The 16,963-nt window shown below is 42.4% G+C and overlaps 1 protein-coding gene across 1 annotated transcript in view; it reads left to right on the top strand.

Annotated features, from left to right (window-relative positions):
• LOC124882155 (prospero homeobox protein 1-like) overlaps nt 1-16,963 on the top strand; it is a 34,114-nt gene that overhangs the window by 7,464 nt on the left and 9,687 nt on the right. Inside the window, exons 3-4 of the mRNA XM_047388364.1 lie at nt 1,403-1,510; nt 7,069-7,263. Of these exons, the coding sequence (XP_047244320.1) occupies nt 1,403-1,510; nt 7,069-7,263 (303 nt within the window). The remainder of the gene's footprint in view (nt 1-1,402; nt 1,511-7,068; nt 7,264-16,963) is intronic.

Here is a 16,963-nt window from a genome sequence, read left to right as displayed (position 1 = left end):
TGCTCAGAGCAGATGGTGTGGTGTGGAAAGTGAAGTGCTCCTCTTTTGGCCGGGACTAACTGAGTAACATCACCCTGCCAGGGTTTTCCCCACAAGACCCTCACTACTTTCCGTCCCCCTCTCCCTTGAATCACACAAAGTAGACGGGGTCTTTAAGGAGCCAGAGCCCAGCATGGTTCAGGATTTGCTGGCTCTGCTCTGTAGCCCAAAGGCCAAGGGCAATCCAATCTAGCAGCTGATGCCTTCTTCCCTCTCTATAGCTACAGCTACATCTGGACACTTGACTGACTTTAATGGTGACAGCCCACTCTGTACATCAGAAAGCCACTCAAGTGTAAACAGTCTTCATGGAAACTTGGTGTTGCTCATTCTGTATCGTTTCAAGTCATCCCCCACATTGACGTTAAACCAGTTTGGGGTTTGAACAAGCACCCAGCCCCACCCCCGTTCCCTTTTCATAGTCTTATCCTCCAGATTGAAATTATCAGATGTATTATACGGCCGTTAATTCACCATGGAAATGGCTTGGGCTGTTCAGCGGCGCAGATGTGTTCCACTCTTCCCATCACTGGCCGAGTCCAAAGTCTCAGTGTCTCTATTTTTCTCCTCCTTCTTTTCTTTTGCTCCTCCAAGGGTTTGGCAGAAGCTGAGAGGCTTGGGGTGCTAGGGGTGGAGCAGAGGGAGGAGGAGGGGGTATGTAATTGAAGGCTGGAATCATGCTGTCCCTCAAGGTGCCCCCAACAGCCTATCTCCATCCTTTCCACTGTTCAATCCAGGGGATCCATTAGGAAAACAAGGCCTTCTGACATGTATTTGAATATATGGGTGAGAGAAGGTTTTTCATGTTGCGTGGAACAGCATTTGGTAACTCCTAGACCTTATTTTGTGGCTGATGTGGCCAGCAGCAGACACTCACTATTCAGGCTTGGCATATGTTATCGCCAAGCCATTAGGCCTTCTTGCCCGCCACTGGCGTTAACTACTGTCTTTGTCTGTGATATGGAAATTTCTCCTTTTTTCTTCCTCCTTTTTTTTGGGAGGTTAGCGCAGGGTGTAGGCAAAGGCGTTTGCTTGCTTTGACAGTGAAATGAGCCTCCTTATGTAAAAGCACAGGCTGTACTGCTTTATTTACCGTGACGCTCTCACACCTGATACAAGCAATGCTAATTTCAAGCAAATGGTTTTGCTTCAGTGCGCTGTCTTCAGCTCACTTCTTCCAGCAGCCCTGCATTCATGCTTATGAGAAAATTTGGTTACCCTTCATCCAATTGCACATTTCAAACTTACACAGAGTCATTAGCAAGCACAAATAGTATTTGTAATGTACCCATGTTTGCTTGATGTATCAGAATTTCCTGGCCTCCAAACAATTGTTAATGTCCTTAATAGCAGCTGTTTTCAGATCCAGGAAGGCCTCTCCCCTAATCATCTGAAGAAGGCCAAGCTCATGTTTTTCTACACCCGCTACCCAAGCTCTAACATGCTGAAGATGTTTTTCTCTGACGTCAAGGTGAGTCTCAGATTGCTTTCGACCTTTCCTTTTTAACTTAACTGCTTTTGTGTTCTCATGCCTATTTGTTATAAATTTAGCACCTTAGCATAGTTCATAAACAGTGCCTTGCAAAAGTATTTCAGCACTTTATAACCACTATCTTTAATGTATATTTGGTTTTTATGCGATAGACCATTTGTCTCCATTGACAGCAGCAGGAAGTCAATTGACATTTAATGCCCAAATATTTTGCTCATTCGTCTTTGCAGAAAAACTCAATCTCTGTCTGATTGGATGCATCTCTCCAACAGTTCTTGATTGGATTAAGGTCTGGACTTTGACTGGGCCATTCTAACACATAATTATTCTTTGATCTAAACTGTTCTATTGTTGGTCCAGTTTTAGGTTTAGATTCTCACAGGTTTTCTTCCTGGATTGCACTGTATTTAGCTCTATCCATTTTTCTATCTGACAGCTTCCCTGTCCCTGCTAAAGAAAAGCATCCCCACAACATAATGCTGCCACCACTACGTTTTACCGTGAGGATGGGGTTTTCAGGTTTTTTTTCATCTGACAAGAGCTGTTTCATCCACATGTTTGTTGTGTTCGATACATTGCTTGTCGTCTGTCTTCTTGTCTTCTTGGCATTCACAATTAATAGTATTTCTGTCTTGGCTGCTACTCTGAAGCTCTGATTGCTCGGCCTCTCAGTTTAGGTTGGCAGCCATCTCTTGGTAGTATTTCAGTTGTCCCACTGAGATTAACTGAACACTACCCTGTGAGATTTTAGGTGATTTCTAAAGCCAGATGGTTGCACTGGATTTTTTTTAAGGGGTATCACTGTAAAGGGAGGTAAACATAATTGCATGGTACAATTTTCAACCACTTTATTGTTAGGCGCTACTTTGTTGGTCTATCACATGAATTCAACGTAAACAGCAACATGAATAAAAGGGTAAAAAATGTTAAAGGGTATGAAAACATTTGCAATGCACTGTATAAATAGAAGCACACTTTTCCTTCAATTGTAGCTGTTGCTCCATCTTTTGCTCAATTTCCTTCTCATAATATCTCTTTGCGCCTGACACAATAGGGAAGTTTGTTTTATAAATTATGTCCCAGCCTCAGTTACAACGAACAATGTATACTTGTCTGTCTTGAAACAGGCTGCTTTTTGCTCGCTACCTTATGGGTTTATGCAAAGGACGAAAAAAGAGGAAGTTAAATAGGTTTGCACGAGGGAGCTGGAGAGACACTGAGGATGAGATATGCAGGGACAGAGAGGACAGAGAAGAGGACAGAGGCTGGAGATGGTGGCTCTCAGAGCAGGTGTATGAAGGATGGTTTGGTAAAAAGCAAGGGGTGTAGGTGAAAGAGCTGGTTTAGAGCCCTGGCACGGATGCACATAAGCCCTGCTGGGAGTTTAATGACGGAAAATTTGGAAAACAAAGCACAATATGTAAGCTGCAGAGGACAACAAGAAAAACAACACAATAGTTGTTGTATCGTGTGTGATGAGTTCGTTTGTTGATTGTGTGTGTGAGTGTTTGTGTTTGTGTGCCTCTCTTGGACCATGATTGGGGTAAATACTGTGACAGATCCAGGCCATCTTATTCAAATCAGAAGATAAAGGCTTCCTTTCCTACCAGCTGCCCCCTCGTGTATGCCATCACCAAGAACCAAGACTCTGAGATCACATGATTCTTCTCAGAGTGTTTTATTTGACAGCTTCAAAAAAAAGATTCACAGATATGAAAGCAAGACTTAATGTTGATGCCTCTTCTTTTAATTATCAATATAACGTCAAACTGATTGATATTTTCTTAATGAGAAGTAAGATTAAATAACAGAAATCTAAATAAGGTCAAGATATTTAAGGGATTAAGTGCCACATTAGTTTGTGTTTTGTTCTCTGTAAATGACAATGGACTCAGGTTTTAAATAAGTGTATGGGAATGGGACTATCTAATTAAATTCAGCCAGCACAGCTTCTCAACGAGGGCTTGTCTTCAAACAAAAGTCTTTTAAGGTTAATCGGGTCTTGACTAATCAGATCTGGACCTGAGAGGCACTGGTGATGTTGTTGATCTCAATTAAGCTTATTTTAAGACACTATTTATTCCGTCTAAGTGTTTCTGAAATGTTTTGACAGATTTTTCTTAATACCCTTGTTGGTGTCACTAATGACAGCTTATTTGATCCAAGTGGCTTTAAGACATTTCTTTATAATGACAGATAGGGTTTTGAGTAGGGGTCAGCAGATCAAGGAGCAGATTTAAATAATTTAGTCAAGTTAATAAGCCATCTGACATTGCTTTCTTCCACAAAACAAACAAAAATTAACTTATTTTATTTATTTATATGTTTTTTCATGCCAATCTTTATTTTATAAGGACTATATCACATGACAGAGTAAAACTTAAAGGTTTTTTGATGCAAGAGCAGTTTTGAAATCCAATAGAAAAGGAGGCGTTTACAAGATTATCTCCCTTGATGCATCAAAGCAATCACTGTTTTTTATTAAACTGAAAAAAAGGAAACTAAATCAAAATGTGGTGTTGGCTAATGCATTTATAGATCAAAAATGTTAGGATTTTGGATTGCATTGGGCAAAAAAAATCCTTTTTCAGTATTATGTCTGCTGATGTCCAATTGATCGATGAGATATTGGTCGATTGATTGGTGCATCTCTACTCTGCATCTTTTACCAACACTGAAACACTAAACAAGAAAACAAAATTAGATTTTTCAGTGTTTGATCTGCGGATTACGGAATCGCGGCAGATTAAGGCAAAATTTGCTCATTGGTGGCCACATTTCTATTCCGCCGGTTCTACCAACCAGCTTCTGTGTTTGGGGCAGTCGTGTGCCATGGTGCAGCGAATGTGAGGAGGGGTTTGCATTTCTGCATGTCATTCCTGCTCTTTTCTTCTTTTTTTTTTCGCTGATGGTGTGGCACGGTATGTGCACCTCGGCGGGTACAGGGACTGGAAAGAAAAGCCAGCGGCTGAATTTTGAGTCACAGCAGCAGCAGTAACAAAGGCCTGCTTTCCAGGGCCGCTTTTTGTGTGCAGTCAGCCAATAGACAGCCCCAGATTATCTCCCACAATTCACTCCTGCAAAAACAGGAAACGTTGGAAAGCCCTGATGACTGTGAGGGGGCTTATATGACAGAGAGAGGGAGAGAAAAAGACAGAGAGGCCCATGCAGGCTTCTGTGTCTTTCTATCCTCCTCTCTGGTCATTCTGGATGCAGCTGAGCGCTTTGAGGTCATCTGTGTGTTTTCTGCTCAACTGTCGAGAAAGCGTTGGCTTTTCATCCAAACGCCTTTTAGCCAAAAACCACAGCCAAAAGGAAAGCACTGTACGAATTTCAAAACTTGATAATGAGATGTGTGTACACCTGAGCACTTTCTGCAGGCGGCTATAGTTTCGACAGAAGATACCCGGGTGTTTTTTGTCTATTTTAGACTTAAGCATCAGCAGAACATATGCATGTGAGTGTGTGTGCATGCCACTTTCTATCTTATGCTGTTAGCACTAAGCACTGACCTTTCGCAGACTCTTGAGTATGAGTGTGAGAAACACGCTTTCCCTGTCTCTCTCTGCTCTGCCTTATAGCCAAGCATACACACACACACACTTCTGTGCTCACATTGTATCAGATCCAACACATACACTTTCCTCGCTGCGCCTCATGTCTGTGCTGGCTGACCCCTGCCAACCCTGATTAAGGAGCTACAGTAATGTGCTCCTTTGAACCGGTTCTCTCCTTTTACAGCGAACACACCCATCCTTAGCTGGCATCCAGGGTATGGGGGGCTTTCTGTACTCCCAGTAGCAACTTAATGAACCAAGACCACTGGAAGCTGAGTGTGAGGAGGGCGGTTGGCGTGGCTGCAGTGCAATTTAGTGTATTTACCAGCAATACATCTTTTCTCAAGCTGTCAGCATAATAAAGTAATTTTTGTCCAAAGTGACAAATGCATTCAGTCACTCTGCTACAGTGACACCAAACGTCTCCCATATGAGCGAAGGGAACTTTCACTGGCTGTAATCTCACTATGCACTGCATGCGCTCAGATGCATGTAAGCACGCATGGATATCCATATTCAAATGGGCCAGCCAGGGTCAATATTGCACACAACACGAAAGGTTTTGCACTACGTCACACTCCTGACTTTCCACCACATCGACAGCCGTGTGTTAAGAATAACTCTGTGCCGCTCACATATTTGTAAGTGTCAGTGGTTTGTTTGTTTGATACTCAGATGTCATGACCCTGGCCTGCTGACTGCTCACGTTCCTCCCCTCGCCCCCTGCAAATGTCGCCGCCGTTACCACCACAAGCGAGATGCTATTGTCCGGTGGCGCTGACCTGCACCCACCCCCGCCCTCTCTTTTCCCTATTTATGCTCACCCTGCACTTTAGAACAGCAACCATCCCAACCCGTCCTCCCGCTACCACCCCACACCCCCCATGCACACCCACCCACTCCTGCCATACAAGCAGGCTTTTTCTTCTTCAGTCTACCATTATCTCATCTGCAGATCATTCTAGAAAAGACATTTTTATAAACGTTTCCTCCATTTACTAACTTTCTCTCAAATCTTCATGACTTTGGGTGTGCTGTTCTGCCATCCCGGATCATGATGAGTCTGTATGTCTGTGTTGTCAAACAATAGCCGGAGTCTAATCTCCATGTCTAAACCACTGTGTCTCCCCAGTGAGCAGTGCACTCAGCGTTTAGTAACATTTTGTCCCTCCTTTCTTCCAGCTGAACAGGCAGAGGGGATGATGTTTGAAAAGCAGAAATTTCAGGGAGTTAAACAAGAATTCAGAACACATGATTTCATTATTAGAGTTTTGGATGTTTAGACAGAGTTTTCCCTGTGAGATGAGGATGAAAAAGAGCCTGGACCAGCTGAGGCTCCTAATAGGTTTACCTCACCCTATTGAATTCATTCGAGCGGCACAGATCAGATAGCCACAGCCTCTTCGGCAGCGTTCATCGCCTCTGTCTTCTTATGTTTTGCTCTTTTTTTTTTCTTCTTCGTTCTCCCTGCATGGGAGGTGCAGAGAGGGGAGGAGGATAAGGGTGTAATTGGTGAGCGGGGTTAAGTACATGTTTGAGCCCCCCTGCGGGCCAGGGCGCTTTAGATGATGACTTAATCGTTTTTCTGGTCAATTATGTGTTTGCGGTCTCACCCCCTCTCTTCCACCTCTCCCTTCACTTGCAGGGTTATGATAGGGGGGGAGGTCTGCTCCCAGCGGGGAAGATGAACCACACACACGCTCTCTCTGCCGTTTCTTCTTTTCTTCCCTCGCCAACCTCCTCACTTTGCTGTCTTACTTAATATCTCTATTATCGTCCCTCACTCTCCAACCTGTGTTCTCTCTTCCGCTCCTCTTTTATCTCTCCCTGCTTCCTCCCACCTTACCTCACGCCTCAGCTACCTGACATAAGACAGGATTCATTCAAACTCAAATCAAAAAGCTGCTTACATGAACCACGTTGACACACTGAGCTTGTCCTCTGCTGACCCCTCCATTCTTCCTCCATCTTTCGTTCCAGTTTAACCGCTGCATCACCTCCCAGCTGATCAAGTGGTTTAGCAACTTTAGGGAGTTCTACTACATCCAGATGGAGAAATTCGCCCGGCAGGCCATCAACGACGGTGTCACTGGGGCCGAGGAGCTGAGCGTCAGCCGGGACTGCGAGCTCTTCCGAGCCCTCAACATGCACTACAACAAGGCCAACGACTTTGAGGTAAATGTTTCAGCGAGTTGACGTAGGCTGCAGCTAAAGGCTCTGTAAGAAAAGGAGCTGAGAGGGAAAACTGAAAATTCATCATATGCTGAATCCGATTTGTATCCTGTTATATTCTTGCTCGTCCTCCTTTGATTCTCGTTTACTTAGGAGTTCAAGTCTCTAATACACTGTTTGTAAAATTATTCATACATTACAAACACAGTGTTCAATATATTTTATTGGGGGTTTATCTGATACACCAACACAAAATGGTGCATAATTGTGAAATGAAATGAGAAAATAATAATAAGTGTGTTGTATGTATATCCTCAGCACTATTAATTAAAAAAAAGTCCATGTGTAATTTAGGCTCAGTATAAATCCCAGTGTTTTTTGAAGGCCTCAGAGGTTTATTAAAGAACATTACAGAACAGCATCATGAAGGAATGAAGCAGGGTGGTTATAAAACAACACGCCAAAACTTTGACCGTCAAAGCATCGTTCAACCCATCATCTGACAACAGAAAGAGTGTTGCACTACTGCAAATCTGCCAAGACATGGCAGTTACCTAACCTAACAGGGTGGGCAAGGAGAGCATTAATCACAGTAGCAATCAAGAGGCCCTGCATGAGCTTTGGATGAGCTTCAGATTTCCACAGCTCAGGTGGAAGAATCTGTTTACAGAACAAATGTTACTTGTGCACTCTGCAAATCTGACCTTTATGTTAAAGTGACAAGAAAAAAGATGTAATCAAAGGAAAGTCATCCAAGGCTAAGTCCCATTTGTCATTGCCACAAGCCATGTAGGGGGCACAGTGAAAATGTGGAAGAATGTGCTCTGGTCACATGAGAGCAAAATTGAAATTTGTGGCCTGTATGCATATCGGTCGGTGTGGCAAACAGCTAACACTGCACATCGTCCAATACACTTTCCATTCTGTGAAACATGGTGGTGACAGCATTATGCTGTGGGCATGTGTTTTTAGGGAAGCTGGTTGATTGGAAGACGGATGGAGCTAGAAGAAAATATAATATGAGCTGAAAAAGACTTTTCTAGGCTAGAGGTTCACCTTCCAGCAGGACAACAGCCTTAAAGATACAGCCACAGGGGCAATAATTTAATCCAAGTGAAAATCTGTGGCAGAACTTAAACATTTACACTGGACACATACCATCCAAACTGACTGAACTTGAGCTACTTTGAAAATATAATTGACAAAAAAGTCAGTATTCATTCAGAGGTGCTGAATACATATGCACACCACATTTTTCAGATCGGTTTTCCTCCACTGCTCAACAATGCTTTTTGTCTATCACATACAAGCCCAATAGCATAAATTGGCATTCGTGGTTGTAATGTTACAAATTGTGGTAAAGTTCAGGAGCTATGAATACTTTTGCAAGTTAATGTACGATATACTATATATATTAGAAAAATATAGAAATATTAAGCATGTTCAGCTAAAAATAATCCAGCTAATAAAATGAAGATTCATAGTCAAGTCTACCTAAAGCATGTTTTAGGAAGTTTCTTCTGATGAGGAAGAAACACACTAACACCTTGCCTATTTCACCTTTTCTTCCCCAGCAGTTTCCTCTCGACAGTAATTAGCTTACATTTGATCTCTGTATGGGGGTAATTTAATATTTTGAAAAACTACATTTTAGTTCCCTCTCCTCATTTGCCTACAAGCATCAGTGTAACGATCCAGTGCTTTCCGTTCATTGTCGTAAATTCCCGGCAGGTAGCTTCACCTTTAACATGTTCTGTTTTTTTCACACTTCTCCTTTTGCTGCTGTCTCTTTGTGTGTGAAATGTTTAATGATTGACAGCGCTCCTCTCAATGTCAGCTGACAAAAGAGCTTTAAAGGGCTAATGTTAAGAAAGATCTGGAGTGAGTTGCTTTTGTGTGTGTGTGTGTGTGTGTGTGTGTGTGTGTGTGTGTGTGTGTGTGTGTGTGTGTGTGTGTGTGCGCGTGCGTGTGTGTGTTTTGTTGTTGCTGCATTTCCCGGTGTCCTGTTCACCTCGAAGGGTACAGTCGTCCCTTGGACCGGCCTGGCATGCTGGCAAAGCACTTCTCCGGTGTGTGTGTGTGTGTGTGTGTGGGAGAGTGTGTGTGTGTGTCACTTTGAGGGGGGAAAAAATCTCACTGTTATCAAGGTTAAGCGTCCTACTGTTTTAGCTAGAGGAAGGGGAGAGAAAGAGGGGGAGAGGGGGACGAGGGAGATGGATAGATAGGCGACGGAGGGTAGAGCTCGGAGACAAAAGAGAGACCGATGAAGGGAGAAGGGGAAAGGGGGGAAACTGATGGGGGGAAAGGAAGGAGAGAAGAGGGAAAAGAGATGACGTGCAGGAGCGTAGTGCCCTTGTGAGCAGTGGGAGTTTTGCAAGCTCTCACATTTAAAGGGCTTTACTTTCTTTTCCTGTGTTTCCTTCTGTCTCTCTCCATCATTATTTGTCCACTGGGGCTGCTCTGTGTGCACCCAAACACGCACACACACCCACACACAATCTCCCCCACATCCATCTTCAAACCTCTTAAGGGATGCTTTGAAAGACTCTGGCAGGCAGAAGCACTTGTATATATGAGGTCTCAATCAACTGAAAGCACATCAGGGTGAAGCAAGATTTCTTCTATTTAGCCAGGGCCCTAATAAGGATAGAAATCAGTGTGAGTTACAGGAAAATAAATTAAATCGACAGCAAATTAGACTTTCTTTCCTTTTAGTTTGACTGAAATTAAACTTTTAAGCATAAAACAATGCATAGCAAACCTTGTATCTTAGAAAACAGGAAATATATCTACATAATTAAAGTAAAATTTAAAATAATTCGTCATTACAGGGACTTGGCTCCTGTATGTCATCACTGATCTGGACATCCTAGGCTCCTTCTCTTAAAAGTATGTTTGTTTGTGTTTCACTTGTAAAATTTTATAGAAAAATGTTTTTCCCTCTAAACAATGTAACACTGTGGCTGAAAAGTTAAAAATAATAAATAAAAGATATTTTTTAATTTCAAATACAGTTTAAAAAGTGGTTGGGTTGATCAAAACATTCAAGTCTGACCTTCAAGATCTTTGATTAGGGTGATGGGACCAAAGGGCTAAAAAATCCACATTTTCAACATATTTTGTTGTGGACTAAATAACAGCAAGGACTGGTCAGGCTTAAATCACCATAAAACAATGCCCACACCAGTGTTTGGAAGATTGAGTTTCAAATTATTCTCAAAGCATTATAAGAGCACACTGGTTCAGAAACATTGAGTTTACATGCAGTTTATACAAATGTTAATTGGTGATGTTTCATCCTGGCTGTTGGACTTATTAGCCTGATAAATATGTGTAAAACATGTTCAAATAAAGTGGTCTTTTATTGCAGTAGCATAATCCTACACTGAAGGGGAAATTAAAATGAAATAGTTATTTTTCAATTATGTGTCAATTAGTAGCCACTTCAAAATGGCAAAGAAAAGAGAACAGGCCTTTCATTTATGTCATATGTGTGTTGATCTTTGTAAGCCAGGAATAACTTGCCTACTGTGGCCCACATCTACAGTCAGAGAAATAATAAAAAAGTTTAAAACATCTGGAACAAAGCTGGACCCTGGTCTAAGGCTGTTTTGCCACCATATCCATGGATGATGATGGTAAGGGAGGCGAAAAGAAACTCAGAGCTAATTGTTAGAGAACCACAGGAAGCTCTTCGGAGTGAGAATAGGCTGCTGCAAAAAAAGATGCAGATTTCCACATCTTCATCATATGTACTAATAAATATGGAGGACACCATACATGTAAATACAATGCATCTATTGAAAGCTGACTTTTTGTAAATGAACTGCACTAAGTTGCAAACGGAACCAATAATTTAATGATCAGTCATATCTGTTATCCAAACCTCATAATGCATCTTTATATGTAGGCCAGGATATCAAATCCAAACACAAAAAGTCATTCATGACAACTTTTAAAACATATTAGAAGATTTTAATTAGAATCTTTGTTTCGTATTTATTACATACAGAAATGAACTGTTACGACTACACTATAGTTTTTGCAACGGCCTTAAGCTCATTGGTGGCTTTCTGTCTCAGAAAATGTGCCACCATGTAAACCTGCAGAAAAAAATTATTAAGTTGTTATTAAGTTAGAGGGCTTTAAATGCACTGGAAGAAATGTTTACATTTCAAATGTAAACATTTAAAATGAATTAACTATGATAACAGTCGTAAACACTGTGAATGTGTCCACCTGTAGGGAGAGAGTTTACAACATGTCCGCTCAAACACAGGAGACATCTTGTTCCCCCTTACTAATTTTCCTGCGATACCTTCCAACAAGTGTCTCATTCTTCGCCGGGCACCAGGAAGTTACTGTTAAAACAGGCTTAAGGGGAACAGCTGATTTGAATACATAATGCAAAAATTTGCAAGAAGACAGGCAGGGTGGGAAAGAGTTAGCGAGGCCAGGTGAATAAGTCTTCTGTTGGCCGAGGAGCTGCCTCAGTGGAGGAGGGTGGGAAGGTGTTTTGCATATTAAGGTTTGAGTTTTTTTCTGAGCTGGGCAGGTGTCTGAGAGATACAGGAGCTGATTAGAGTTTAGCACAAGGAAAATTTGCCCAGCCATGCAAATTTCTAACCCCCCTGATGAACCGACCGCCTTGGTGAGCGCTAAGACTGTTTGTGTAAGTGTTTATGTGTGGCTTTTCAGTGTGTATGTGTGTGAGTAGGTGTTGTTTATGAGTGTGTTTGCAAGTGCGTGGGTTGTGTGTGTGTGTGTTGTTTTATGTTTTTGTGTGGGGAACAGTGTGTTAGCGTGTGCTACACATGTGGACACACTCGTTATGTTTCTCGCATCTTGTGTGTGTGTGTGTGTGTGTGTGTGTGTGTGTGTGTGTGTGTGTGTGTGTGTGTGTGTGTGTGTGTGTGTGTGTGAGTCATAGAGGTAATGTGGAGATGGAAATGTACTGCATGTGTATCAGGATGCCTCCGAGGCCCTTTTCCGTAGATCTCTCCCCTTTCTCCTACTCCTCCTCCTCCTCCTCCTCCTCCTGCTGCTCTTCTTCCTCCCCTACCTGCCTGCACCACCACTTGAAACAGGAGCCTACGCAGATTCAGCAAGCAAACACACACACACACACACACAGAGAGAGAGAGAGTTTTCCCTCTGCCAGACTCTGCATCATCAAAGTTCCATCCACCTTGGTGGCGTCTTTGGAATGAATATGTCCTGTTTCTGTGATCACAAACACACACACACACTCACACACACACGTCCGTGGCCTCTCTTGTTTGATGCTAATCTGCTCTGTCACTGCGCTGGCCTAATACGCTCCCCATCTCCCTCCTAGCTTCTCTTTTGTTTCCCCTTTCCCCCCTTTCATATCCCTCCTCTTTTCCTTCTGTTCCCTCCCTCCTTTCATCCTCCTTTTTCTTTGCATGTCTTCTGTTATTCCCTCCCTCACTTTTCTCCCCTCCATTAGGAAGTTTTAATGGCATAATTGTCACATTCCTTCTGGCACAATGAACACCAGCAGTAATTAAAGAGCTTGCCGTTAATTACCTAGACCCCAGCTCTACTTTCCTTTCTTCTCAGCCACCCCCTTCCTCCTTCCCTGATCCTCTCTCTTCATCGCTTTCTTCTTTGCTTCTCATTTACTCCATCAGTTGTCATCAAAGTCCTCTGACAACACGCTCGGCTTCCCAAAGCCTTGACTTTGAGCGAGCGGCACTTTCATGTGAGGACTCAAGTGAAAATTCTCACTTAGTGTCATTTTCTTTGCCGTCCTTGTCTTTGAACCCCCTCAACTCAATGACAACAGACACATTGCCTTTCATAAAACTGGAATGTGTGTGACTTGGTAATGGGTTAGAGACACAGAAGAGAGGTGAGGTCTCTTTATGATGTCTCTGGGAAACTCTCAGATTTCCATAAGACAGAACAGGCCAAGTTTTCTCTGTCAGCTGCTGCTCCTCCCACAGCAGACACACACGCATCTTGGCGTTTAAAAGGGAAGTCCATATGATCTCTATGCAAGAGGGAGGCACCATGACAAGTGGTAAAAAGTCTTCCTCCATGCACTGGGATCATGTGTCCTCTCTTATCAGCTGTTCTTTCTCCTACTGCAAAGATGTGTCATGCCTTTTGTTTCACGTTGTCTTTTGTTGATCCTTCCATCTGTCATTGCCGTATTTTGAAATTTACCTTCTCTGGTGATTTACAGGATTCCTTCATATTTTTCATGTAAAATTTCCAGACTTTTGTACATTCAAGTTTTCAGTCCTTGGTCTTTTATGGCCATTTTCATGTATGAGAATGAAAAAAAGAAGGAAGGACAGAAGGAAGGATGAAGAGAAGGACAGAGGGGAGGTACTGTAGGTCAAGAAATAGAAAAGAAAAAGGGCAATAAAGCAAAGGAGGTGGACACCACAGAGGAAAGGAGGTGGAATACAAGGTAGGAAAGATAGAAGAACACAAAGAAGGAAGAAAGGAAGGAAGGAAGGTCAAGAGGAAGAAATGATGGAAGGACAAGAAAGGAAGGGAGATATAATACAAGTAGGTAAAGGAGGGAGATAGAAAGGAAACAAGGAAGGAAGGAAGGAAACAAGGAAAGAAAGAGGGACAGACAGACTGAAGATACGACAAGGCATAAAATAAGGAAGGACAGGAGGACTCGTATTATATTTTTATACTTATCCAGACCATAAAAATACTGAAATCATATTCCAGATTTTTCCAGACTGCATAGGAACCCTGGAGAAACCCTGGAAAAATGAAAATATTATATTTTACATCAGTCCCCCTATCCTGTGTCCTTCCTATTTCCTACTTTTCCTCCCTCCTTCCTTTTGCTCTCCTTGTCTGTCTAACTCTCTAGCCTTTCCCATAGCCGCAGAGAGCTGAGAGCAGATGCTGTCTGTCCAACCGCCTTGCCCCATAGCATTGTGTGCTTCACCTCTCCTTCCCCCTTCTTTCCCCTTGTTCCTCCTCTTCATGTCTCTCTTGAGGCTCCATTTGTTCTCCACCCAGAGAAGCTAATGTCTGTTTCCTCCTCCTCCTCCTCCTCCTCCTGCTGTTCCACTCCTTCATTCCTAGTCTCTTTTTTTGTTTTCTCACCACATAGACCATAACATGTGTGTGTTCATGTATTTGGAGTGTGTCTTTGACCAGGGTTTGACCTCAGGGAGTTTGAGGTGAAAAGGTCACAGGCATTTTACTCTGATAGGAAAGCAAAAGACACAAATATAAACATCTTGAAAGATACATAAGTACCTACTAACGCACGCTCGCACACAGGTGCGGCTCCTCCACCGAACGGCTTTAGGGTTCTCTTTGAAGAGCGATTGAAGACAAAAAGGTAGAAGAAAGAAGTAGAAAGATGAAAAAAATAAAGCTGGTGGTATAGATTTAGGCTCAGACCTGCCAAAAATAAAAGCAAATACAGTATGACTTGCCAGTGGGTTTATTTCCACAGCAAACACACACACATCTCCTCTCACCTTCTTCTGCCTCTTCATAACTACAGTCTCACTCATTTTTATTTCTCTCCCATTTAGATCTTATTTTAGCAGAACACGCATTAACAATGCATGCATGTTTGCACAAATCGCCAATAGTCAGAGGTTTTAGACGATTCCCGTAAACAGGGTTTCTACACATTCTTGGAAAGTTTAGAAAAGTGTGGAATTGTTTTATTAAAATATGTAGGAGCACAGATACAGCTAAGTGACACAGTAATGTTTAACGATAAGGCAGAGATGAGGAGATGAAGGAGGAAACATCTTAACTGAACCTCAGAATAAACAGCGTCATAATCATAATTTTAACATCTCTTATTGAAAATCTAAATTATTTAGACTGGTCAATCCTTAAGAATGATCTGACAAAGTTTGAGATTTATGAAACCCTTATTACACAGGACAGAGTTTGAACTAGATTTGTCACTGATTACAATAAAAGTTATAATTAAATCATGTAAAAGATCACTTTACTTTGGTCTCAATAGACTTATCAAGTTAATAAAAAAGGCTAATACATTACATCACAATTCCACCAACATCTTGTTGTGCCTGGTGCTAATCCACTCAGCACAGTAAATCAATAGAGGAAAGTCATCATAAAAAACAGCCGCAGTTCAAAGTTCCCATTTGTCATTTTTGGTACAGGTCTATATGAAGTCGCAGGTTTAAAATGCTTGTCTGGCTGCACTTAAATCATACAATTGTAACTCTGCTTGTACCATGTCTTCTGGCCTTGAACTAGTCTTTTGCAAAGTCAAGCTACAATTTTAACGACTTCAGGAACCAGGAGTTTAGGTTGAATTTGGTTCTACGGAAAATATCCAAGATGTTTTTTTTCTTTCAGAAGTTGTTTGTTCAGTTCGGTTAACTGTTTTTGTTCATGGTCAAATGTGATTAAATGACCAGAAGGGTGTGTGTAGCATATGGGTCAAAATAAGTAGCAGAGACACATTAAGACTTATGTGACGCTTTTACTCCTTTAATTCACTTGCTCATACACACAAACATCTCATCTTGCGGCGCTTTGCTGGAGCTTGATTTTTCAACCCACCTCCTCCTCTTTCTCTGTCCGTCTTCCCCTCCTCCTTCTGTCTCTGGTCACCTTGTGCGGGGCAGCCTGCTCTCTGTGGCACAGCTGCTGATTATGTCATTATTTCTGGACCATTTTGGTCTCCGTCCGTGAGTGTGTCAGACTAATGAAGCGTGGCAAAGGGACGCATGCCAAAATGACCAGGGCGTGCATCAGAGCTGCAGATGTGTCAAGGCAACCCCCCCCCCCACACACACACACACACACCACTGCCACCCCTCGTTTCTCCCCCTGCTGTTGCCAAACTCTATTTCCTTCAATCCAATCTGCAGTTTATTATTTCTCCTTTCTTCCCCTGCCATCTCCATCCATAGCTTGCCCTCTCATTCTGTCTCCCTCCCTTCATTCATTCATCAATCCATCCATCTTCCAACCTCTCTCTTGCAGTCCAGCTCCTTATCTCCAATCTTTTATTTGCAAACACACCCACCCATCCTCCTTCCTCCTCCTCCTCCCTCCCCCCTATTCTCCTCCTCTCCAGATGTCCTGGTCCTATCTTCCAGACTCCCTCGCTCCTTTCTTTCCCTGCTGCCTCCTGCGCTCTCCGTCTCTCAAAGCTCAGCTGACTTCCTGACCTCGGAGGCCCAGCACTCGGTGACCCCCATCTCCCCTCCATCATTTAGATCATTTTCACTCAGCTGGGGACACGTATAATATCAGGCAATTAATTTCTAAGTGTGTAAACAGGGATTGAAATTGTGACTTCTGATTTTTTTGTCTTTGTAGATTTCTATACAGCCCCTTCCAAAAGTAATTATACTTCTTGAAATCATTAACATTTTCTCATGACAAAACCATCATCTTCAGGATTTTATGTGTTACATCGACTCAAATGGCACATAATTGTGTAGTGAAAAGAAAGGAAATGTCCAGTAAAAGTCTAGACCTATCCCACTTGAGTATCTTTTAAAAGATCTTCTTCACCCAATCTCTCCATGCTTGATAGGTTGCAAAGAGGAACGGGCAAGAAATTCAGTCTCTATATGTGCAAAGCTGGCAGAGACATAACCCAAATGAAATGCGGCTACAATTGCAGTAAACGTTGGCTGCACATAGTTTTGACTCAAGGGGCTGAATACAATTTTTGCAGTACTTTTTGTTGGCT

This window comes from Girardinichthys multiradiatus, chromosome 15 (genome assembly GCF_021462225.1).
Source record: "Girardinichthys multiradiatus isolate DD_20200921_A chromosome 15, DD_fGirMul_XY1, whole genome shotgun sequence".
NCBI classification, from domain to species: Eukaryota; Metazoa; Chordata; class Actinopteri; order Cyprinodontiformes; family Goodeidae; genus Girardinichthys; species Girardinichthys multiradiatus.
Note: the sequence above shows the minus strand (reverse complement) of the source record. Positions and strands in the feature narration are given on the sequence as shown.